Source organism: Phyllobates terribilis, unplaced genomic scaffold (assembly GCF_046119375.1).
Source record: "Phyllobates terribilis strain yellow unplaced genomic scaffold, ASM4611937v1 Scaffold_5__5_contigs__length_657084704, whole genome shotgun sequence".
NCBI classification, from domain to species: Eukaryota; Metazoa; Chordata; class Amphibia; order Anura; family Dendrobatidae; genus Phyllobates; species Phyllobates terribilis.
Genome location: NW_027362765.1, coordinates 289,402,156 through 289,423,295, shown reverse-complemented (window position 1 = coordinate 289,423,295; position 21,140 = coordinate 289,402,156). Strand labels below are relative to the sequence as shown.

The following is a 21,140-nucleotide window of genomic DNA, read 5'->3' as shown; positions in this document are numbered from 1 at the left end:
ATAGAATATGCCTGGGTCAAAGAAATTGTGACTTCCGGCTACAAAATAGAGTTCGATTCCAGCCCACGATCACGTTTTCTCAGGTCCCGCCCCCCTCAACCATCTCTGCTTCCCGGTTTCTTCAAGCCATCACCTCCCTTCTGCACTCAGGAGTCATAGTCCCGGTTCCCTTTCAGGAAAGGTTTTCCGGTTTTTACTCAAATCTTTTCTTCGTCCCAAAAAAAGGCGGCTCACTGCGTCCGATTCTGGACCTCAAACAGCTAAACCGACATGTACGCATCCGACAGTTCAAAATGGAGTCCCTCAGGTCGGTAATAGCCTCGATGGAAACCGAGGAATATCTTTGTTCAGTGGACATTCAGGATGCATACCTTCACATACCAATCTGCACTTCACATCAGAAGTTCCTTCGCTTTTCCTTCAGGAACGCGCATTACCAGTTCACTGCCCTCCCCTTCGGCCTTCACAACACACGGTCCAGGGCCGGTGGAGTCCCCACGAAGTCTCCCTTCCCATCAACATTCTGGAGATAAGGGCGATTTACCTGGCGTTGCGTCACTGGCAGAAGATCCTGGCAGGGTTCCCAGTCCTTGTACAATCGGACAATGCCACGGCCGTGGCATACATAAACCATCAGGGAGGAACGCGCAGCAAGCTCGTTTTAAAAGTGGTGACAAGAGTGCTACTTTGGGCCGAGAAGACGGTCCCGGCAATCTCAGCAGTCCACATTCCAGGGGTCGACAATTGGGCGGCCGACTTCCTCAGTCGGCAGGGCCTCGCCTCAGGAGAATGGTCTCTCCATCCCGAGGTGTTTCACCAAATCTGCTTACGGTGGGGCACGCCGGACGTCGACCTCATGGCGTCCCGGTTAAACCACAAGGTTCCGTCCTTTTGTAGCTCGGTCCCGCGATCATGGTCACAGTTCCAACTGCCCTATCTCTTTCCACCTCTACCTTTGATCCCTCGAGTCATCAAAAAGGTCAAGACAGAAGGAGTACCAGTTCTAGTAGCCCCAGATTGGGACGCAGATCTGGTAAATCTGCTTGTCGACTCCCCCTGGAGACTACCAGACCGCCCTGACCTCCTCTCTCAGGGTCCTATTCTTCATCAGAGTTCTCGTTCTCCGAATTTAATGGTATGGCCGTTGAGGCCGCGGTGTTGAAGACGGCGGGCTTTTCTGACAATGTCATTCAGGCCCTAATTAACGCCAGAAAACCCGCTACCTCATTCATATACCACAGAACTTGGAGAGCCTTTTTTCGTCACTGCGAACAGGATCCGCTTACTCCTATGTCCTTTTCTTTGCCAGTCATTTTGGTTTTTCTTCAGTCTGGCCTAGAGGCGGGACTCTCTCTCAGCACTCTCAAGGGCCAAGTTTCGGCCTTGTCCATTCTATTCCAACGTAACTTAGCTAGCCGTCCTCAGGTCAGGACGTTTCTACAAGGGGTGGCCCATCTAGCGCCCCCCTATCGCCCTCCAGTGGAACCATGGGACCTTAATATGGTCCTAAGTGTCCTACAACAGCCTCCGTTTGAACCCTTTCAGGACATTCCAGCCTCTCTACTTTCCTGGAAGGTGGCTTTTCTGGTGGCTGTTACCTCTATTAGAAGGTTCGCAGAACTTGCAGCCCTCTCTTGTCGGTCGCCTTTTCTGGTATTCCATCAAGACAAAGCAGTGCTTAGGCCGGTGCCTTCCTTTTTGCCAAAGGTGGTTTCCGCTTTTCACATTAATGAGCACATCGTTTTGCCTTCCTTTTGCCCTGCTCCAGTGCATCCACGGGAGAAGTCCCTGCACAAACTGGACCTGGTCAGAGCTCTACATATGTACCTTTCTAGAACGGCCTCCCTTCGGCGCTCGGATGCCCTTTTTGTCATCCCTGAGGGGCGTCGCAAGGGTCTTCCTGCTTCCAAGTCAACCATCGCCCATTGGATACGTTCGACCATTTTGGAGGCACATCGCATCTTGGGCAATCCTCCCCCTCCCGCAGTAGGGGCTCACTCCACCAGGGCGGTGGGGGCCTCTTGGGCGGCCCGCCATCCGGCTTCGGCCTCTCAAATCTGTAATGCTGCAACATGGTCTTCTCTTCACACCTTTTCAAGGTTTTACAAGGTCCACACTTATTCTTCGGCTGATGCCAGTCTTGGACGGAAGGTCCTGCAGGCGGCAGTTGCCGCAGTCTGACCTAGTCTCTGACTTTCTTTTCTCCCACCCAGGGGACTGCTTTGGGACGTCCCATGGTCCTGTGTCCCCCAATGAAGCGATAGAGAAAGAGGGATTTTTGGTACTCACCTTAAAATCTCTTTCTTGGCTCCTTCATTGGGGAACACAGCACCCTCCCTGTTTTTTGGTCATATGTCCAGTTGGCCCTGTTGGGCATCTCAGTTGGCCCTGTTGGGCATCTCATTTAGTTTTCATGGTTGTGCCCCGTTGGGCATTGCATAGTGGTTATGTTATGCTTCTCCTACGGCTCTAGCCACTAACTGGTGAACTTGGTGCCTGTAGGCGGGTGTATACTGCGGAAGAGGAGCTATTTTCCATTTTTTGCCTAGTGTCAACCTCCTAGCGACAGCAGCATACACCCATGGTCCTGTGCCCCCCAATGAAGGCTCCAAGAAAGAGATTTTACGGTGAGTACCAAAAATCCCTCTATTCCATCCGGTTTGCGTTTAGTTGGACCATCATTTATTTTTCAACAGGACAATGACCGCAAACACACCTCCAGGCTGTGTAAGGGTTATTTGACCAAGAGGGAGAGTGATGGGGTGCTACACCAGATGACCTGGCCTCCACAGTCACCTGACCTGAACCCAATCGAGATGGTTTGTGGTGAGCTGGACTGCAGAGTGAAGGCAAAAGGACCAACAAGTGCTAAGCATCTCTGGGAACTCCTTCAAGATTGTTGGAAGACCATTTCCGGTGCCAAGAGTGTGCAAAGCAGTCATCAAAGCAAAAGGTGGTTACTTTGAAGAAGCTAGAATATACGACATATTTTCAGTTGTTTCACACTTTTTTGTTAAGTATATAATTCCACATGTGTTAATTCATAGTTTTGATGCCTTCAGTGTGAATGTACAATTTTCACAGTCAAGAAAATACAGAAAAATCTTTAAATGAGAAGGTGTGTCCAAACTTTTGGTCTGTACTGTATGTATTTCAATATTTGCATGTGTATTTTGTAGATCTCTTGAAGTGTTCTTGAAATTGTCATCATTATTTATTTATTTTTTTCTTTACTTTTGAAAAAATCCTAATACAACCCTAACTGTAACCCTAAATTTTTTTTTTTACGCCGCTCCTCGTGTGGTATAAGTGATTAAACGACTTTATTCTTCGGGTCGGTGCAATTACATCAATACCAGATTCATATCGGGTTTTTATGACCCTTTTTTTTTTTTTTTTTTTTTTGCAAAGACTAGTTTTTGCAATCATTTTTCCATATTTTGGCCAACAGTTATGTAAGGTCTTGTTTTTTGCAAGACAGGTTTGATATTTTTAATGGTACCATATTTGGGCAAATTACATTTTTTGATCACTTTCTATTTCGATTTTTGGGAGGCAGAATAAACAAAAAACAACAATTCAGGGATTGTTTTTTTTTTTTTTATCTCGTTCCGCTTGTGGTAAAATTGATAAGGTAGCTTTATTCTTCGGGTCAGTACGTTTACAGGGATACTACATTTATATAGTTTTTTTATGTTTTGGCGCTTTTACACAATAAAAACTATTTTCTAGAAAAAAAACATTTTTTGCATCACTTTATTCTGAGAGATATCATTTTTTGGTTTTCTGATGATGGAGCTGTATGGCGGCTTGTTTTTTGCGGGACAAGATGAAGTTTTCAGCGGTACCATTTCTATTTACATTTGTCATTTTTATCGTGTTTTATTCCGTTTTATGTTTGTCGGTATGATGATAAAGCGTTTTTTATTTTGTCTTGTTTTTTTTGTTTTTTTACCGTGTTCACTAAAGGGGTTAACTAGTGGGACAGTTTTATAGGTCAGGTCATTCCTGATGAGGGGATACCAAATATGTGCACTTTTGTTGTTTTGTTTTTTTTCTCATAATATTTGTTCGCCGAAAGAGTTAATGATACGTACTCGCTCAACACTAGTTAATAGTATTCTCACAACGTTCAGCCGCCACATTGAGAGCCCCGCTGCTGGGAGGAAACAGGCTCACTCTTATAGTCATATAGGTAGTGCCACCACGGTTTAAGTCACGACTCTGTGCTTAGAGAGTGGTGGCTGTAACCGCGCCCCCGACACTGACTGACAGCCGTCCGTAATGATGAGCAGCTGGCTGTCAGTCAGTGCAGAGGGCGTTGTTACAGCCACTGATGTGGGAAGCAAGCACTGAAGCTGGGTAAGGAGCAAAAATATGTAAATGAGACATAATGGTACACCAAACTCTTGGCCACTCCAAGAGTACACTGATGCCTGCTAATTTGCATTTGAATTATTTTCTTAGGCACTGTACCAGTAACAGTGCTAGTATGGTTGTTATAGGGGCCTTAAGTCCCTTACAACACGGTATAGCCCACTTAAAATCCATTTTTGGGGTAACAGACTCCCTTTAACAATATATTTGGAAGTCCAACTTCTCTTACTTGCTTCATAGGTAATAAATAAGTGTTGTGAAGAAACAGCTAAAGGGTTATTCTCATATTATTAAATTTAATTAGCATGAAAATGAGCAAGTTTACAATTGACTTGACTTGCTTTTTTATCTTCTGCCATTCTCATGCATTGAGAGTTGATATCTTACATAGTGTATAACTATTTCCAAGGAGTTTGGCAGTAATTACATTCCAGGAGAGGAGTTAACTCTTAACATACCAGTCAGCTCTTTCTAGCTCATAGATTTATATACAGCAGTTAGCTGTTCACCTCTCTCCCTTTCAGCTCCTTAGCTGTTGTCAGTCCTTTAAAATCAGCCCCCACCATTGGCAGCTCCAGAGCACTTCTGCCACTGCTCCCACTTTCCTGAGCTGTGTTCTTGTTTAAATGTTATCTCTATATGCAAATAACATAAGGGATTCACTGCACATGTTTGCTCTTTCTGTCTTCTACAAATAGGGGTTAGGCTATGTGCCCACGATGCAGAAATGCTCAGGATTTTTTCCTGAGCGTTTCTGCATCTCCCTGGCAGAAAAAAACGCATGCGGATTGTACATGCGTTTTCCTGCCAGGGACATGCGGAAATGGAGCGTTATTCACTGACATTTCCGCATGCGGATTGACAAGCCCTTTCCAAGCAATTAGCATCACTTGAAAAGTGCTTGTGACAACTAGGTCACACTATATAAATCCATGCAAACAGCATGGATTTATATAGTGTGACTGAGAGAGTGGTTAAAAATAACAAAATAAATATATACTTACCCTCCAATGGCCCGCTCTGGCTTGTTTCGCTCGGTCCCGGCTGCCGGCAGCGGTGAATTGAAAGACCTGCCGACATCAGCGTCGCGTGACCCGTCACATGACTCTGACGTCAGCGCAGGTCCTTCAATCCACTGTGAAGTGCCGGGAAGCAAGGAGGAGCACACCGTGGGCCACCAGAAGGTAAATATACACTTATTTTTTATTTTATTCTTTTTGTACAGATTTTTTAATGGTACCTGGGTGTGGAGGAGACTCTCCTCTCCTCTACCCTCGGGTACCATCCGCACATTAGAACGCGCCAATTACGCAAGTACAGATGCAGTCTTGCGTTATTGGCGCGTTCTAATGCAAGGCAGTGGCGGCGAAAACGCTGCGCTTCCGCAAAATTAATGGACATGCTGCGGATTTTTGAGCACAGCATAAACGCTGCGGAAAAATCCGCAGCATGGGCATTGAAAGTGCGGAATTGCATAGGGGACCATGGCAGAAGGCTTACCATGCGTTTATCATGCGGAAATTTCCGAACCAAAAACGCATGAAATACGCATCGTGGGCACACAGCCTTATATATATATCTCTTCACTTGCATGCCCACTAGTATTACTAAGTTCACTCCAAACTATTTCTAATAAGAACAAACAATTCCAGACTGGTAATATGTAGTAATAAGACCAAGCTCTTGGATAAAAACTATAATTCAAGGAGGGGTCCCACCTCCAGCAAGCAGTCAGGAAGGAAACTGCAGAGCTCTGAGATGCTCAAGGGACAATGTGAGAACACCCTTTTAAGCATAAATAAAACCGTTTAGTATAAAAATAGAATATTTTCTTTCCCTCCCACCTCTATGTAAAATTATGTTTTGCATGATGTAAAGTTAAATTAATTTATGGGATTGCCCCTTTAACATCAATACCACAAAAATAAAGAAGGCATTTTGTGCTTTTAGGACCAAGAAGCCAATTCATTAAATGGGTTGTCAAGGCTTATAACAAAAGTTTGGAGTCACTCTGTGTGACTTCAGTCTTGTGAATCCTTACATATCACACAGCATGCACTGTGAGGATTCTCCGGTGTCAGCGAGGAGACCGAGCAGGCATGTGACCACATGTATGAAATATGCATACTTCCAGCTACATTCCAACTAGATGTGTGCAGCCTCGCTCAATATAAGCAAATTGAGCAAGGCCGCTCACGTCTAGTCTGAATGTGGCCTGGTGTATGGATATTGCATGCTTGTGGTCAAATTACCGCTCAAACTCGCCACCAGCACCAGAGAATCCTCACAGGACGTGGAATCTACTCCAGTCTGGGGCCACAGTACATTTCTGGAGTAGGCTATGCCACTGAAGTGGTGTAACTTTTCTTGAATTCGACGGGCAGGTGTCGCTGCATCCCATCCACGCTATTCCCATTGACAGAACTGGCTGAGACTGAAAATGCTAAAAGTGGCGATTGTGCAAAAATATTAAGAGTTCTTAAGGTATTTTATACCAGAATTCAGTCGCCAGGTCAGAGACCCTGATTCCAGCAATGTGTGGTTTTGAGAAAATCACTGTTTTATCAGTAGGACATCTTCATTAGAGGACTACTAAACCTGTTGGCAAGCATATTCTTGAGTCCACCCCCATCTCTGGCTGATTTCTGTGCACGCTGTACATGGCCAGAAACTGCCAGTCAGTGATGTGCACGGGGGTTATACAGAGCTCAGCATTCCGAGAACTGCTAGATCTGCAGAAGATAAAACAATGATTTTTTTCTCCTTCCCCCATGACGGCACCACGGAGAGAGGGGATCCGCCCTTCAAGGACAGGAAACTTACAGATAAAAGGGTGGTACCACTCTCCCGCATCAGTTGGTTTCCTGTCCTTGACGGGATCCTACAGTTCCTGAGGAGGCATACCTGCAGGGTGCCAGAAGATGGACTTAGCGGGATGCCAGGCCCGGCCAGTCTGAACCAGGCAGCAGGGGTTCCCTGCCTCGGGTGGTGCGGTGCCCTAATGCGCCACCGCTGGGGTTAGTGGGCCTCTAGGGTGTGCGGGGGGGTCCAGACGAAGAGGACAGGGCCTGTCGAGGCCCGCCGAGGTGCTATGCTGCCCCCCCCCTGGTTGCGGCAGGTGGGAGCGCGGCCCGGCGGCTTTCTTTTTGAACTTCCGGGTCTACCGCGCATGCGAATGACGCGGCACCGCAATGCATGACTGGGTAGCCAGTCTGCGCCGGCGTTCTCCCCGAGGGGAGGAGGGGGCGCTGGGTCATCACAGGCACTATGGGAGAGTCTCCCAGTGCCTTAAAAGACAGCAGAGGACGCGAGAAGATGCTTCTTAAAGCTCTGGCACGCTGTCAGGAATAGGAATAACATTATATATATATATATATATATAATAAATATATAAATATATATATATATATATATATATATATATATATATATAATATATATATATATATATATATATAATATACAGGGTGGCCTAAAAGTAGGTGGACAGAAAGTGTAATAAGGTTATAAAGGGGGAGATTTATCAAACATGGTGTAAAGTGAGACTGGCTCAGTTGCCCTTAGCAACCAATCAGATTCCACTTTTCATTCCTCACAGGCTCTTTGGAAAATGAAATGTGGAATCTAAATTGCAGCCGCCGGTCTGGATCATCCTCCAATAAACCATGAATTAGACGTGGACGATAAGCTTTCCACCCAATAGATTTCAGGATTCGCATGATAGAAGCTCGTGAAATTCCCAATTCCAAAGAGGCTCTTGAGGTGGACTTTTTTAGACTCTGAACAAAAATTATTATCTTCTGTACAGACTGTTTTGGGTCGACCAGTTTTTGGAGCATTAAGGATTGAGCCAGTGGCATTGAATTTGTCACGAATGCGGTAAATGGTTTGTCTCTTTGGGGCTTGAGTACCAAATGTTTCAACACAATTTGCTCTAACGGTTTCAGCATTTTGAGATTTCCAATACTCTGTTAAAATCCATATTTTTTTGATCTGCATTTAAATTATTTGCCATTATGTGTTATCTCAATTATCTGAAAAGAACAGATTTGGGGGAGATCTGTGAAAACTAGATCTGTGAAACTGGCTCAGTTGCCCTTAGCAACCAATCAGATTCCACCTTTCATTTTCCAAAGAGTCTGTGAGGAATGAAAAGTGAAATCTGATTGGTTGCTAAGGGCAACCGAGCCAGTTTCACTTTACACCATGTTTGATAAATCTCCCCCTTCCACCCTGTGTGTGAGTGTGTGTATATGTGTAATATATATATATATATATATATATATATATATATATATATATATATATATATATATATATATATATTATAAATAAATAATTAACTTTTCGCTATATTGGAACGGGGCACCAGGGCCGTAGCAGTGGAAGCGGGCGCTCCGGCCGATCGACTCCACCTCAGCATCTTCCAGGAGGACTCCGTTGACAAAGATGGCTCCACCTCCTGAACCGGTACCCGCTCTTCCGTCTGGTTGGTAAGTGATCTTCATGAAAGTCCACTTTGTAACTAGGGGCCCTCGCTCTCTCTCTCTTTTTGTCTCTTATTAGGGAAGAAAGAGTACGGGGAAATTAAAGAATAGGACCTGTGCACTTTGCACAGAAGCCCTACCCACTACTTGGGATAAGAGACTCTGCAGCTCCAGCATTGAGCAAACCATATGCGAGGGAACCCCGAAATTTGCTTCTGAACTTAGAGACCTAATTAAGTCACAAGTCGAAAATACCATTAAATCCCTCCGAGGGGTAAAAGGTTAAAAAAAAAAAAAAAAAAACATATCCCCCGAGTCCCGATCTAGCAGTTCTGAAAATGGCGAAGATTCGGACACATCCATCTCTTCATCTTCCTCTTCCTTGTCTACAGATAGAGGAGGACGGAGCTGCTTTCCTGTCGAGGAAACAGATAGCGTCATTAAAGCAGTCAAGTCTACCATGGGGTTAGCAGATCCCCGGCCCAAAAAATCTTTCCAAGATATAATGTTCAGCGGCCTAGATCAAAAAAAGAGAAGGTCCTTTCCACTAAATGAGCATGTTCTCTCTTTAATTAAGAAGGAGTGGAGTAAACCGGAGAGGAAGGGCTTCCTTTCTCCTAAACGAAAGTACCCGTTCGAGGACCCTGCATGTTCCTTTTGGGAGAAAGCGCCAAAATTGGACGTCGCCAAAGCCGCAAAGAAATACTCCCTTCCTTTTGAGGACATGGGCGTCTTAAAAGACCCCATGGATAAAAAAGCAGACTCCTTTCTAAAGGGTTCCTGGGAAGCCGCTGGGGGGGGTTAAAACCTGCGGTAGCAGCCACATGTACAGCCAGGTCATTATTGGTCTGGCTGGATCAGCTGGAAACGCAACTAAGGCAGAAAACTTCTAGAGACACAATTCTTGAGACTATCACGGTGATGAAAGGGGCTGCGGCCTTCCTTGCTGATGCCTCGGCGGATTACATCAGATTAGGTGCTAGGGCGACAGGGCTTGTTAACGCGGCCAAATGTTGGCCCAGGGATCTACAGACTAAATCAAGATTGTGCTCCATCCCCTGCGAAGGAGAGTTTCTATTTGGGTCTGCTCTTGATGACATCTTAGAGAAAGCCGGGGACAATAAGAAGCGTTTCCCTATCCTGTCTAACACTGCTTACAGGAAACCTTTTCGGAGTAAGAGGTTTATCCTTAGAAAACCCCCTAAAGAGCAGGATATGTGGGAAGACAGGAGAAGGAAGACCAAAGGGTTCCTATTTAACAAACCCCCCAAAGATAGCAGAAAGCCCTCCCAATAAAGATTTGCCCCGGGTGGGGGGGAGGCTTTCAGGCTTTCTCCCGGCCTGGGAGTTAATATCCAACAGCTCATGGATTCTGAGCCTAATACAATCGGGCCTGAAACTCCAGTCTCTCACATTCCCTCAACGAAACTTTGTCGTGACCCCCAAAAGGTCCTCAAGCGAGGAGCAGCTGGCCTTGGAGCAGGAAATCCAGGGACTGGTAGGGAAGGCAGTCCTTCAGAAAGTCCCGGGGGAGGAGGAAGGCAAGGGATTCTATTCTCCGTTGTTCCTGAGGAAAAAGCCAGATGGGACGTACAGGACGATTGTAAATCTAAAAAAGCTAAACAAACTTTTGAAGGTGGAAGCCTTCAAAATGGAAACAATAAAATCATCAGTAAAAATGCTGTTTCCTGATTGTTTTATGGCCGTCCTGGATTTAAAAGACTCTTATTATCACGTCCCGATACACAAAGACTACCGGAAGTTCCTCAGAGTAGCAGTTCCTATGGGTGGAGTGGTCAGACACTATCAATATACTGCCCTCCCATTCGGCATCGCCATAGCCCCAAGGGTTTTCACCAAGATTGTTGCAGAGGTAAAGGCTCATCTAAGGGAACCGAATACCCTGGTCGTCCCATACCTAGACGACTTCCTGGTGATAGGCAGCTCCTTCCTAGACTGCAAATCCCATCTGGGAAGTGTCATGGATTCTTTGACTCGCTTAGGATGGCTTTTGAATCTGGGAAAATCCAAAATAGTACCATGCCAGATACAGGAATTCCTTGGCATCGTGCTGGATTCAAAAAGACAGGAGTGTCGTCTCCCCGCAGAGAAAGTTCACAAAATCATAGGCCAGATGTCACGGGCAAAGTCCCACCCATCTATGTCCCTACGGAAAGCCATGTCCCTTCTAGGTTCCCTGACAGCTTGTTTCCCGGCCGTCCAATGGGCTCAAATACTCACCAGGACCCTACAGTGGGAAATTCTAGAGGCAGAAAAATCCCTAAAAGGGCATTTAGAAGGGCAGCTAACGCTATCTGCAGAAACCACACTTTCCCTAGAGTGGTGGGGGAACATGGACAATCGAGGCCGGGGGATTCCTTGGACTATCCCGACACCTCAAATTCTGACCACAGATGCGGGGGCTGGGGGGCTCACCTCAACAACCTTGTAGTTCAGGGGGTCTGGTCAGAACGCCTAAAGCTAATGTCATCAAACATGAAGGAGCTCCTAGCAGTAGAGCGGGCAGTACGGGAATTCATGCATACACTACAAGGACATCACGTGAAGGTCTTTTCAGACAACAGAGTAGTAGTGACGTACCTGAACCACCAGAGGGGTACACGGTCCCATTCCCTAATGCAGACGACAGAGGTCATCTTTCGCTTAGCCGATGAGAACTTACAATTCCTATCCGCTCTACACATAAAAGGGATAGAAAATCGCACCGCAGACTTTCTGAGTCGGACGCAGCTGAAGCAGGGCGAGTGGGAATTAAGTCAGTCAGTTTTTCGGCAGATAGTACAAATTTGGGGCCGGCCCTCCATAGATCTATTCGCCAACAATCGGAATAAGAAAACACGCTCTTTTTGCTCCCTAGATCCCAACGGGAACCCCGTAGCCGTGGATGCCTTCATGATCCCATGGAATAACCCTCTAGCTTACGCTTTTCCTCCGACCGCTCTGACTCCAGCTGTTCTGAGGAAAATCAGGGAAGAGGAAGTGAGGGTAATCTTGATAGCCCCCTTTTGGCCAAAGATGGCATGGTTTTCATGGCTGAGGAGGTTATCAATCTCCGATTCATGGGTTCTTCCGGAGCTTCCGGACCTTCTTTCTCAGGGTCCGGTTCTCCATCCTCGGGCTTCAAGCTTACACTTGACAGCCTGGAATTTGAAAGGGCTCTTCTGAAAGACAAAGGTTTCTCCCCAAATCTCATCACCACACTACTTCAAAGTAGAAAACCTGTGACCACCAAACTGTACGGGAAAACCTGGAAGAAATTCCTTTCAGTCTCAGGTTCCAAGTTGGGTGGGGAGGTTCCATTGACAACTATCCTGGAATTTTTATAGAGGGGTTTGGAGCATGGCCTGGCCACAAGTACCTTAAAAGTTCAAGTTGCGGCCCTGGGAGCGCTCTATAATTTTGACCTAGCTAGGGATAGATGGGTATCTAGGTTTATTAAAGCATCAGCTTGATCCCGACCCATCCCATCCCGAAATACTACACCCTGGGATTTAAACTTGGTCCTTTCAGCTTTAACGGAGGCCCCTTTTGAACCCCTGTCGGAAGCATCCCTAAAAATTCTGTCCCTAAAAACAGCACTCTTGGTAGCTCTCACATCCGCACGTAGGGGATATTCAGGCCCTATCGGCAGGCCTCCCCTTCACACAAATCTTGGAGGATAGTGTTACTCTGAAAACCGACCCTGCCTATCTACCAAAAGTGGCATCAAGATTTCACAGGTCCCAGGAAATCACCCTTCCTTCTTTCTGCCTTAACCCTAGGAACACAAAAGAGAAGGTCTTGTATACACTAGACGTCAGAAGGTGCCTAATCCGATATCTAGAGGCTACACAAGAGTGTAGGCAGGATAGTTCTCTTTGTTTGCTTTCAGGGTCCTCGTAAGGGGAAGAAAGCTTCTAAGGGCACGCTGGCCAGATGGATAAGGAAGGCCATCTCACTGTCGTACTCCTCACGTGGGGAAGCAGCCCCGGAGAAACTGAAGGCCCACTCAACAAGAGCGGTGGCAGCCTCCTGGGCGGAGAAGGCTGGTGCTACGATAGAGCAGATATGTAGAGCGGCAACCTGGTCTTCCCCCTCTACCTTCTTTAATCACTACCGGCTAGACTTAACCTCTTCTTCGGACCTCACTTTCGGGAGAAGGGTTCTGGAAGCTGTGGTCCCCCCCTAATGAGTCACTTCTCTGTAATTCTCTCCGTGGTGCCGTCATGGGGGAAGGAGAAAGACGTAGTTACTTACTGGTAACGGGATTTCTCAGAGCCCATGACGGCACCCGTACATTCCCTCCCTTCACGTGTGGGTGCGCACACTTATTAGTTACCTGTTGTAGCCACTTGGTGTCTCTGACGAGTTCTTAAATTGTAAAATTTTGTGTTACTAACCTGGTGGTCCTCTCAAGCTCTGTAAACAACTGATGCGGGAGAGATGTACCGTCCTTTTATCTGTAGGTTTCCTGTCTTTGAAGGGCGGATCCTCTCTCTCCGTGGTGCCGTCATGGGCTCTGAGAAATCCCGTTACCGGTAAGTAACTACGTCTATCAAATTGACAGCCAGCAGCCCAGTAAGTGACACATCGCTAGAATCAGTCTCTGCCCTTAATTATTCTGTTCACACATGGGATAGATTGCTTGGTGGCAGATTCCCTTCAATGAATCAGCCCCCAAGTATTTTTTTTTTTTATTCGTTACCTTCCTACATTCAGAAACCCATGTCTCAATTTTTTTTCCTTTTCTTTCGTTGACTTAGTTTGTAGATCCTGTAGAAATTTTATATATATTATTTTATTTAATTTCCATGGAAGCAGAAAATAATGAACATTTTTTTTAATCCTAGCCGGTGACTGCAACAAAGATTTGAAGAGAAATATCTCCAGTATACCCGATAATGAATTTGAAGTAAAGAACCTCACACAATATTTTCCTGGAAAAAAGACTGTTACACAAATGATTCATCCAGGACACAACAGAATAGATCTGTTGTCCCATCCTTCTAACCAAGAACATCCTTCTCATAGATCAGACATAATTACAGACCAAACATATAGCAGAAGGTGTGAATTATTTCCTAGACTTGAGTTGGGAGAAAGTTTTTTACAGAAAGCACCAATTGTTAATTTTCCGAGGATGCACATGGGCATCAGTAAACTTTCATCTTCTGAGTGTCGTACATGCCTTACTCAGAACAGTACTCCTTGTAGTCATATAAAGATTCATGAAGGATTTTCATGTTCACTGTGTGGGAAAACCTTCTCCCGGAACGCAAATCTGATCCAACATCAGAGAATACACAACTCAGAGAGGCCATTTTTATGTCCAGAATGTGGGAAGTATTTTGGCCGTAAATCAGATCTTTTTCAGCATCAAAGAATTCACACGGGAGAAAAGCCGTTTTCATGTGAAGAATGTGGGAAATGCTTTACTCAGAAATCTTCTCTTATTCAGCATCAGAGATTTCACACAGGGGAAAGGCCCTTTTCATGTTCAGAATGTGGGAAATGTTTCATCACTAAATCAGATCTTGTTAAACATTGGAAAATCCACACAGGAGAGCGACCATTTTCATGTTCAGAATGCCGAAAACGTTTTATTTGTAAATCTGCTCTTGTTGAACATCAGAGAATCCACACAGGAGAGAAGCCATTTTCGTGCTTAGAATGTGGGAGATGTTTTACCCAGAAATCCAGTCTTGTTGAACATCAGAGAATCCACACAGGAGAGAAGCCATTATTCTGTTTAGAATGTGGGAAATGCTTTGCCAAAAGATCAGGACTTTTTATGCATCAAAGAAGTCACACAGGGTGGAAGCCATTTGCATGTTTAAAATGTGGAAAATGTTTTACCCAGAAAGCAGGTTTAGCTGAACATCACAAAGTTCATACAGTAGAGAAGCCATATACGTGACTTAAATGTGGGAGATGGGAGAGAACAGACTCCATATTGTCTCTGTGTATCCATCTTGTCTAATTTTCTTGTTCTATGGCAATCAAATGGTTAACATTGCTGGGCAGAAAAGTTTCACATTTCTGTTCACGCCGCTCAATTCCCATTGGCTGCGGTATGACGTTTCCTTTGTCTGTGACACTATTTAAACTTGACCTGTGCATTAATAAAGCAGAAATCCTGGTTAGCACACTATATTATGGATATGCTGTTTGATTTCCCGAGCGCTCATAAAACATATCTTAATGTTTGGAGTTCAAAAAGTATAGAAGAGAGTTGATTTCACTTACAGAGAGATTTTATCCAGAGGAGAAGTCAAAACAATATCAGGAGTATTACATCCACAGAACAGCAATTGCTCATGTCCACCATTTTTTGAGAGAACACTCTATGTAACATTGTTCCAGCAGCTTTATTACTTTTGTTGTAACCCTTTAATGACCAGGTCTGTAAGGACCTCAAGGGGACTCTGTTGGATGAAACCACCTAAGCCGTCTATATGGGGACATAGGGCAAATAAAGCTGATTAAAATTATACCTTGATATCTGCGATCTGTTGTATTTTATTCTAGAAAAATTAATGTTTTTCTTATATGTAAATGAGCTGTTAAGGATATGGGCTGGACACAGATCTGCATAAGAATCTGCCTCCAGAGATTATTTTTAATAAAAGGAGGCATTACCAGTTTGAGACATGTAACTAACACAGAACAGTAGAACTGAACTTTGTCACATAACAAACACATTAGCATCTGTAGCTGTCACAGCTCTGCTGTATTGCAATACTGGCTGACTGTGAGATGGAAGCGGAAGTACTGCGAGGAAATCTGCAAATTATGTCAGTTGGACCATGATCAAATGTTCAGTATTTGGTCAGTACTTTACATTGGTATTTGCAAGTCAAAACCAGGAGTGGTTGAAAAATGCAGAAGTGATGCATTGTTTCTATTAGACTTTTCTTCTGATTGTTCCACTCCTGATTTTGGCTTACAAATACTGATTTAAAATACTGATCAAATACTGAACATGGTCTTATAACCACACACAGTTTTGTCACCTTTGAAATTGTTCCAGGAAATTAAGTATTTCTCCCAGAGAATCATTGCAATTACACATTTTGTGATAAACATGTTTACCGTATTTTTCGGACTATAAGACGCACTTTTTTCCTCAAATTTTGGAGGAAAGTGGGCGGTGCGTCTTATAGTCCGGATGTGAATGGTAGGGGTCAACGGCCGCGGCGAAGGAGCGGGTCACAGGAGGCAGGAGCCGCCTACTGCAGCTAACAACGTGCCCGCTGTTATAAAAAAAAGGGAATATTCACTGCTCCCCACGCCCATAGTCATACCCACCTCTATGCACTGAAGCCAGCACCGAGAGGTGGGATGGACTAGGCATGGGGAGCAGTGAATATTAATTTTCCTTAATAGCAGGCACAGTGTTAGTTGCAGCCGCCTCTCCTGCAGCTGCTCGGCGATCACGTGTGCCCGCTATTAAGGAGCATGAATATTCACTGCTCTCCACTCCCATAGTCCATCCCAGCAGTGAATATTCCAGCAGCTGACCTCAGGGTGTGAGGGCACATGTCAGTGACGTCATGCGCTGCTTACACGCTGATGCCAGCTGCTGGCATGAGAACAGGACGCCATTGGAGTAGAGGGAAGGTGAGTAGAATCCCTTTTTTTTTTTTTTAGGTGTGAGAGGGCCATATATACTTGGATGGGGGGGAACATGTATACATAGATGGGTGGCCATATATAGCAGGATGGAGGGCCATGTATGCCAGGATGGGGATGAGGTGCCATGTGTACTAGGGTGGGGATGGGGGGGGTACATGTATGCCAAGGTGGGGGTGGGGATGGTATACCAGGATGGGGGACCATGTATAAGAGAATGGGGATAGGGGCCATATATACCAGGATGGGGGAAATTGGTACAAAATTGGGGGACTTTATCCCTATAACTGTCAGCAGCAGACCACCCCCCCCCCCATAACAATGCATCATGACTGCATTTTTTTGCTTAATTTATTTTTTCCATTTTCCTCCTCTACAACCTATGTGCATCTTATAGTCCAACAAATACGGTATTTCCTTTGTGTGTATTGGAACAACACAAACACAACAGAGGAAAAAAACGGCAAATTGGACATATTTTCACACAAAACTCTAAAAATGGGCCAGACAAAGTTGTTGACACCTTTCCAAATTTGTAAGTAAACAACTGTGTTTCAAGCATGTGATGCTCCTTCAAACTCACCTGTGGCAAGCAACAGGTGTGGGTAATATGATAATCACACCTTACACCAGATAAAAAGGGGAGAAGTTGGTTCAATCTTTGCATTTTGTGTGCCATACTAAGCATGGAGAATAGAAAGAAGAGAAGAGAACTGTCTGAGGACTTGAGAACCCAAATTGTTGAACAATATCAACAATCTCAAGGTTACAAGTCCATCTCCACAGATCTTGATGTTTCTTTGTCCACAGTGCGCAACATAATCAAGAAGTTTACAATCCATGGCACTGTAGGCTAATGTCCCTGAACGTGAACAGCAGAGAAAAATTGATGAAAGGTTGCAATGCAGGATAGTCCAGATGGTGGATAAGCAGCTCCAATCGAGTTCCAAAGAAATTCAAGCTGTCCTGCTGTAGGCTCAGGGTGCATCAGTGTCAGTGCGAACTATCCATCAAGATTTGAATAAAATGAAACGCTATGGCAGGAGACCGTGGAGGACCCCACTGCTGACACAGACATAAAAAAAGCTAGACTGCAATTTGCCAAAATGTATGTAAGCTACAATCCTTCTGGGAATACGTCTTGTGGACAGATGGGACCAAGATAAAGATTTTTGGTAAATCACATCATTCTACGGTTTACTGAAAACAGAATGAGGATTGCAAAGAAAAGAACACAGTACCTACTGTCAAATATGGTGGAGGTTCAAAGATGTTTTGGGGTTGTTTTGCTGCTTCTGGCACTGGGTGCCTTGACTGTGCAAGGCATCATGAAATCTGAAAATTACTAAAGGATTTTGGGGCTCAATGTAGTGCCCAGTATCTGAAAGTTGGGTTTGCGTCCTAGGTCATGGGTCTTCCAGCAACACAATGACCCCAAACATACTACAAGAAACACCCAGAAATGGATGGAAACAAAGTGCTGGAGAGTTCTGAAGTGGCCAGCAATAAGGCTGGATCTAAATCCCATTGAACACCTGTAGAGAGATCTTAAAATTGCTGTTGGGAGAAGGCACCCTTCAAATAGAGACCCTGGAGCATTGATCACTTTGATACTTTTTATACATTTTGTCCTACTCCAAGCTGCATAGGCTTGAGAGCCAAGTAGCAATTAAGTAAATCTGGTGATGTGCATCTCTGTGATGAGGAGGGGTGTTGACTAATGACATCAACACCCTATATAAGGTGTGCTTAATTATTATGCAACTTCCTTTCCTTTGGCAAAATGGGTCAGAAGAGAGATTTGACGGGCTCTGAAAAGTCCAAAATTGTGAGATGTCTTGCAGAGGGATGCAGCAGTCTTGAAATTTGCAAACTTTTGAAGCGTGATCACCAAACAATCAAGCGTTTCATGGCAAATAGCCAACAGGGTCGCAAGAATCGTGTTGGCCAAAAAAGGCGCAAAATAACTGCCCATGAATTGAGGAAAATCAAGCGTGAAGCTGCCAAGATGCCATTCGCCCCCAGTTTTGCCATATTTCAGAGCTGCAACGTTACTGGAGTATCAAAAAGCACAAGGTGTGCGATACTCAGGGACATGGCCAAGGTAAGGAAGGCTGAAAAACGACCACTTTTGAATAAGAAACATAAGATAAAATGTCAAGAATGGGTCAAGAAATATCTTAAGACTGATTTTTCAAAGGTTTTATGGACTGATGAAATGAGCGTGACTCTTGATGGGCCAGATGGATGAGCCAGAGGCTGGATCAATAAAGGGCAGAGAGCTCCACTCCGACTCAGACGCCAGCAAGGTGGAGATGGGGTACTGGTATGGGCTGGTATCATCAAAGATGAACTTGTGGGACCTTTTCGGGTTGAGGATGGAGTGAAGCTCATCTCCCAGACCTACTGCCAGTTTCTGTAAGACAACTTCTTCAAGCAGTGGTACAGGAAGAAGTCAGTATCTTTCAAGAAAAACATGATTTTCATGCAGGACAATGCTCCATCACATGCATCCAACTACTCCACAGCGTGGCTGGCCAGTAAAGGTCTAAAAGAAGAAAAATTAATGACATGGCCCCCTTGTTCACCTGATCTGAACCCCATAGAGAACCTGTGGTCCATCATAAAATGTGAGATCTACAGGGAGGGAAAACAGTACACCTCTCGGAACAGTGTCTGGGAGGCTGTGGTGGCTGCTGCACACAATGTTGATCTAAAACAGATCAAGCAACTGACAGAATCTATGGATGGAAGGCTGTTGAGTGTCATCATAAAGAAAGGTGGCTATATTGATCACTAATTTTTTTTTGTTTTTGCATGTCAGAAATGCTTATTTCTAAATTTTGTGCACTGATATTGATTTACCTGGTGAAAATAAACAAGTGAGATGGGATTATATTTGGTTTTTATTAAGTTGCCTAATAATTCTGCACAGTAATAGTTACCTGCACAAACAGATATCCTCCTAAGATAGCCAAATCTAAACAAACCCCACTCCAACTTCCAAAAATATTAAGCTTGGATTGATTGAGAACATAGTTAATGATCAATAATAAAAATAATCCTCTAAAATACAACTTGCCTAATAATTCGGCACACAGTGTATGTCCAATTTGCCTTTTTTTTCTCTTTTTATTTTTGTGTTGTTCCAATACACACAAAGGAAAGAAACGTGTACAACAAAACGTGTAATTGCAATAATTTTCTGGAGAAATACTTCATTTTCTGGAACAATTTCATGAGTGCCAATACTTTCAGCCATGGCTGTATGTGTGGGTTCCAGTGTCTGTTGTATGTGTGGGTTCCAATATTGTGTGTGGTTTCCAGGATCAGTGTAAGCCCACGGTATTTGGTTAGTATTCGGTCAGTATTTTTTCTCAGTGGGAACCAAAACCAGGAAAGGGTGATAACTGCAGAATTGGTGACTTATTTCTATTATACCTTTTCTCTGATTGTTCCTCGCCTTGTTTTGGCTCCCATTCCTGAGAAAAAATACTGACCAAATACGGATAGTGGGGCCTTATGTGTGGGATACAGGATCAGTGTTATTTGTCGGTTCCCAGTATCTTTGTTTCCTGTGACTTCCAGTATGTGTGTTTGGTGTGGGTTCCAGTGTCTGTCGTTTGTGTGGGTTCTAGTATCAGTGGTACAGTAGTGTTCAAAAACATCACATTGGTCAGTGAAGTGGAGATGAGTGGAGAAGGACCTGGCATGATTTCCCCGTCACTTAACCTGAGGGGGCGGAGCTTGTGTGCAGAGACTGGGAAAGAAAGTGAAACAGACCCTCTCCTTGTGTGGTTACTGCTCTCTGTTTGAACCTGGGGAATACTGGGAGACAGTTGTAGTTCTAGTTAGTATTTACCCTCCCTGTAATATCACTTTCACATAGCCCGAACATGCTGGGAATTGTAGTTTTCCTTATACCTCCTCCTTATACCTCTTTACCTCCAAAAACATGAGTTAAGCACAAAATCTTTATACTAGTTTTTATTTCCATGCATTGGGAACATTGCACTCTGTTTTCTAATTTAAAACATGAAGAGAAATGTAAATAATTTTTAACTACTTTACAGAAGTTAAAAAAAAAAAAATGAACATGGGGATGTTTTTAAAAAAAATATAAAAAATCAGTGTCTGCATTTGTCTTTACAAACTCACAATATGTACTCTCTGTTTTGAGGATTTAGCATTCCTGTGAATCACTAACCTAATATTTAGTTGTATACCCACAGTTTTTTTTAGAACTGCTTCACATCGATGTTGCATAGAGTCAATCAACTTCTGCCACCTGTCAACTGTTATTCCAGCCCAGGATGCTTTGACTACATCCCACAATTTTTTGGCATTTGTAGGCTTTGCTTCAGAAACTGCATTTTTGATGTCACCCCACAAGTGTTCTATCGGATTAAGGTCCGGGGATTGGGCTGGCCACTCCATAACCTCAATTTTGTTGGACTGGAACCAAGATTTTTCTCATTTACTGGTGTGTTTAGGGTCGTTGTCTTGTTGAAACACCCATTTCAAGGGCATATCCACTTCAGCGTAAGGCAACATGACTTCTTCAAGTATTTTAATATATGCAAACTGGTACATGATCCCTGGTATGCGCTAAATAGGCTCAGCACCATAGTAAGAAAAACATGC

The 21,140-nt window shown here is 44.3% G+C and overlaps 1 protein-coding gene across 4 annotated transcripts in view; it reads left to right on the top strand.

The window, feature by feature from the left end:
• Window positions 1–15,260, top strand: part of LOC141272993 (uncharacterized) — a 47,179-nt gene extending 31,919 nt beyond the window's left edge. For 2 of the 4 annotated variants that reach the window (XM_073684261.1, XM_073684262.1), the window contains exon 8: window positions 13,715–15,258. In XM_073684261.1, the coding sequence (XP_073540362.1) occupies window positions 13,715–14,781 (1,067 nt within the window). In that variant the 3' untranslated portion in view covers window positions 14,782–15,258. Of the gene's footprint in view, window positions 1–13,714 lie in introns of all 4 variants that reach the window. The other 2 variants (XM_073684259.1, XM_073684260.1) reach the window with 2 other exon arrangements.
• Window positions 15,261–21,140: the final 5,880 nt, after the last annotated feature.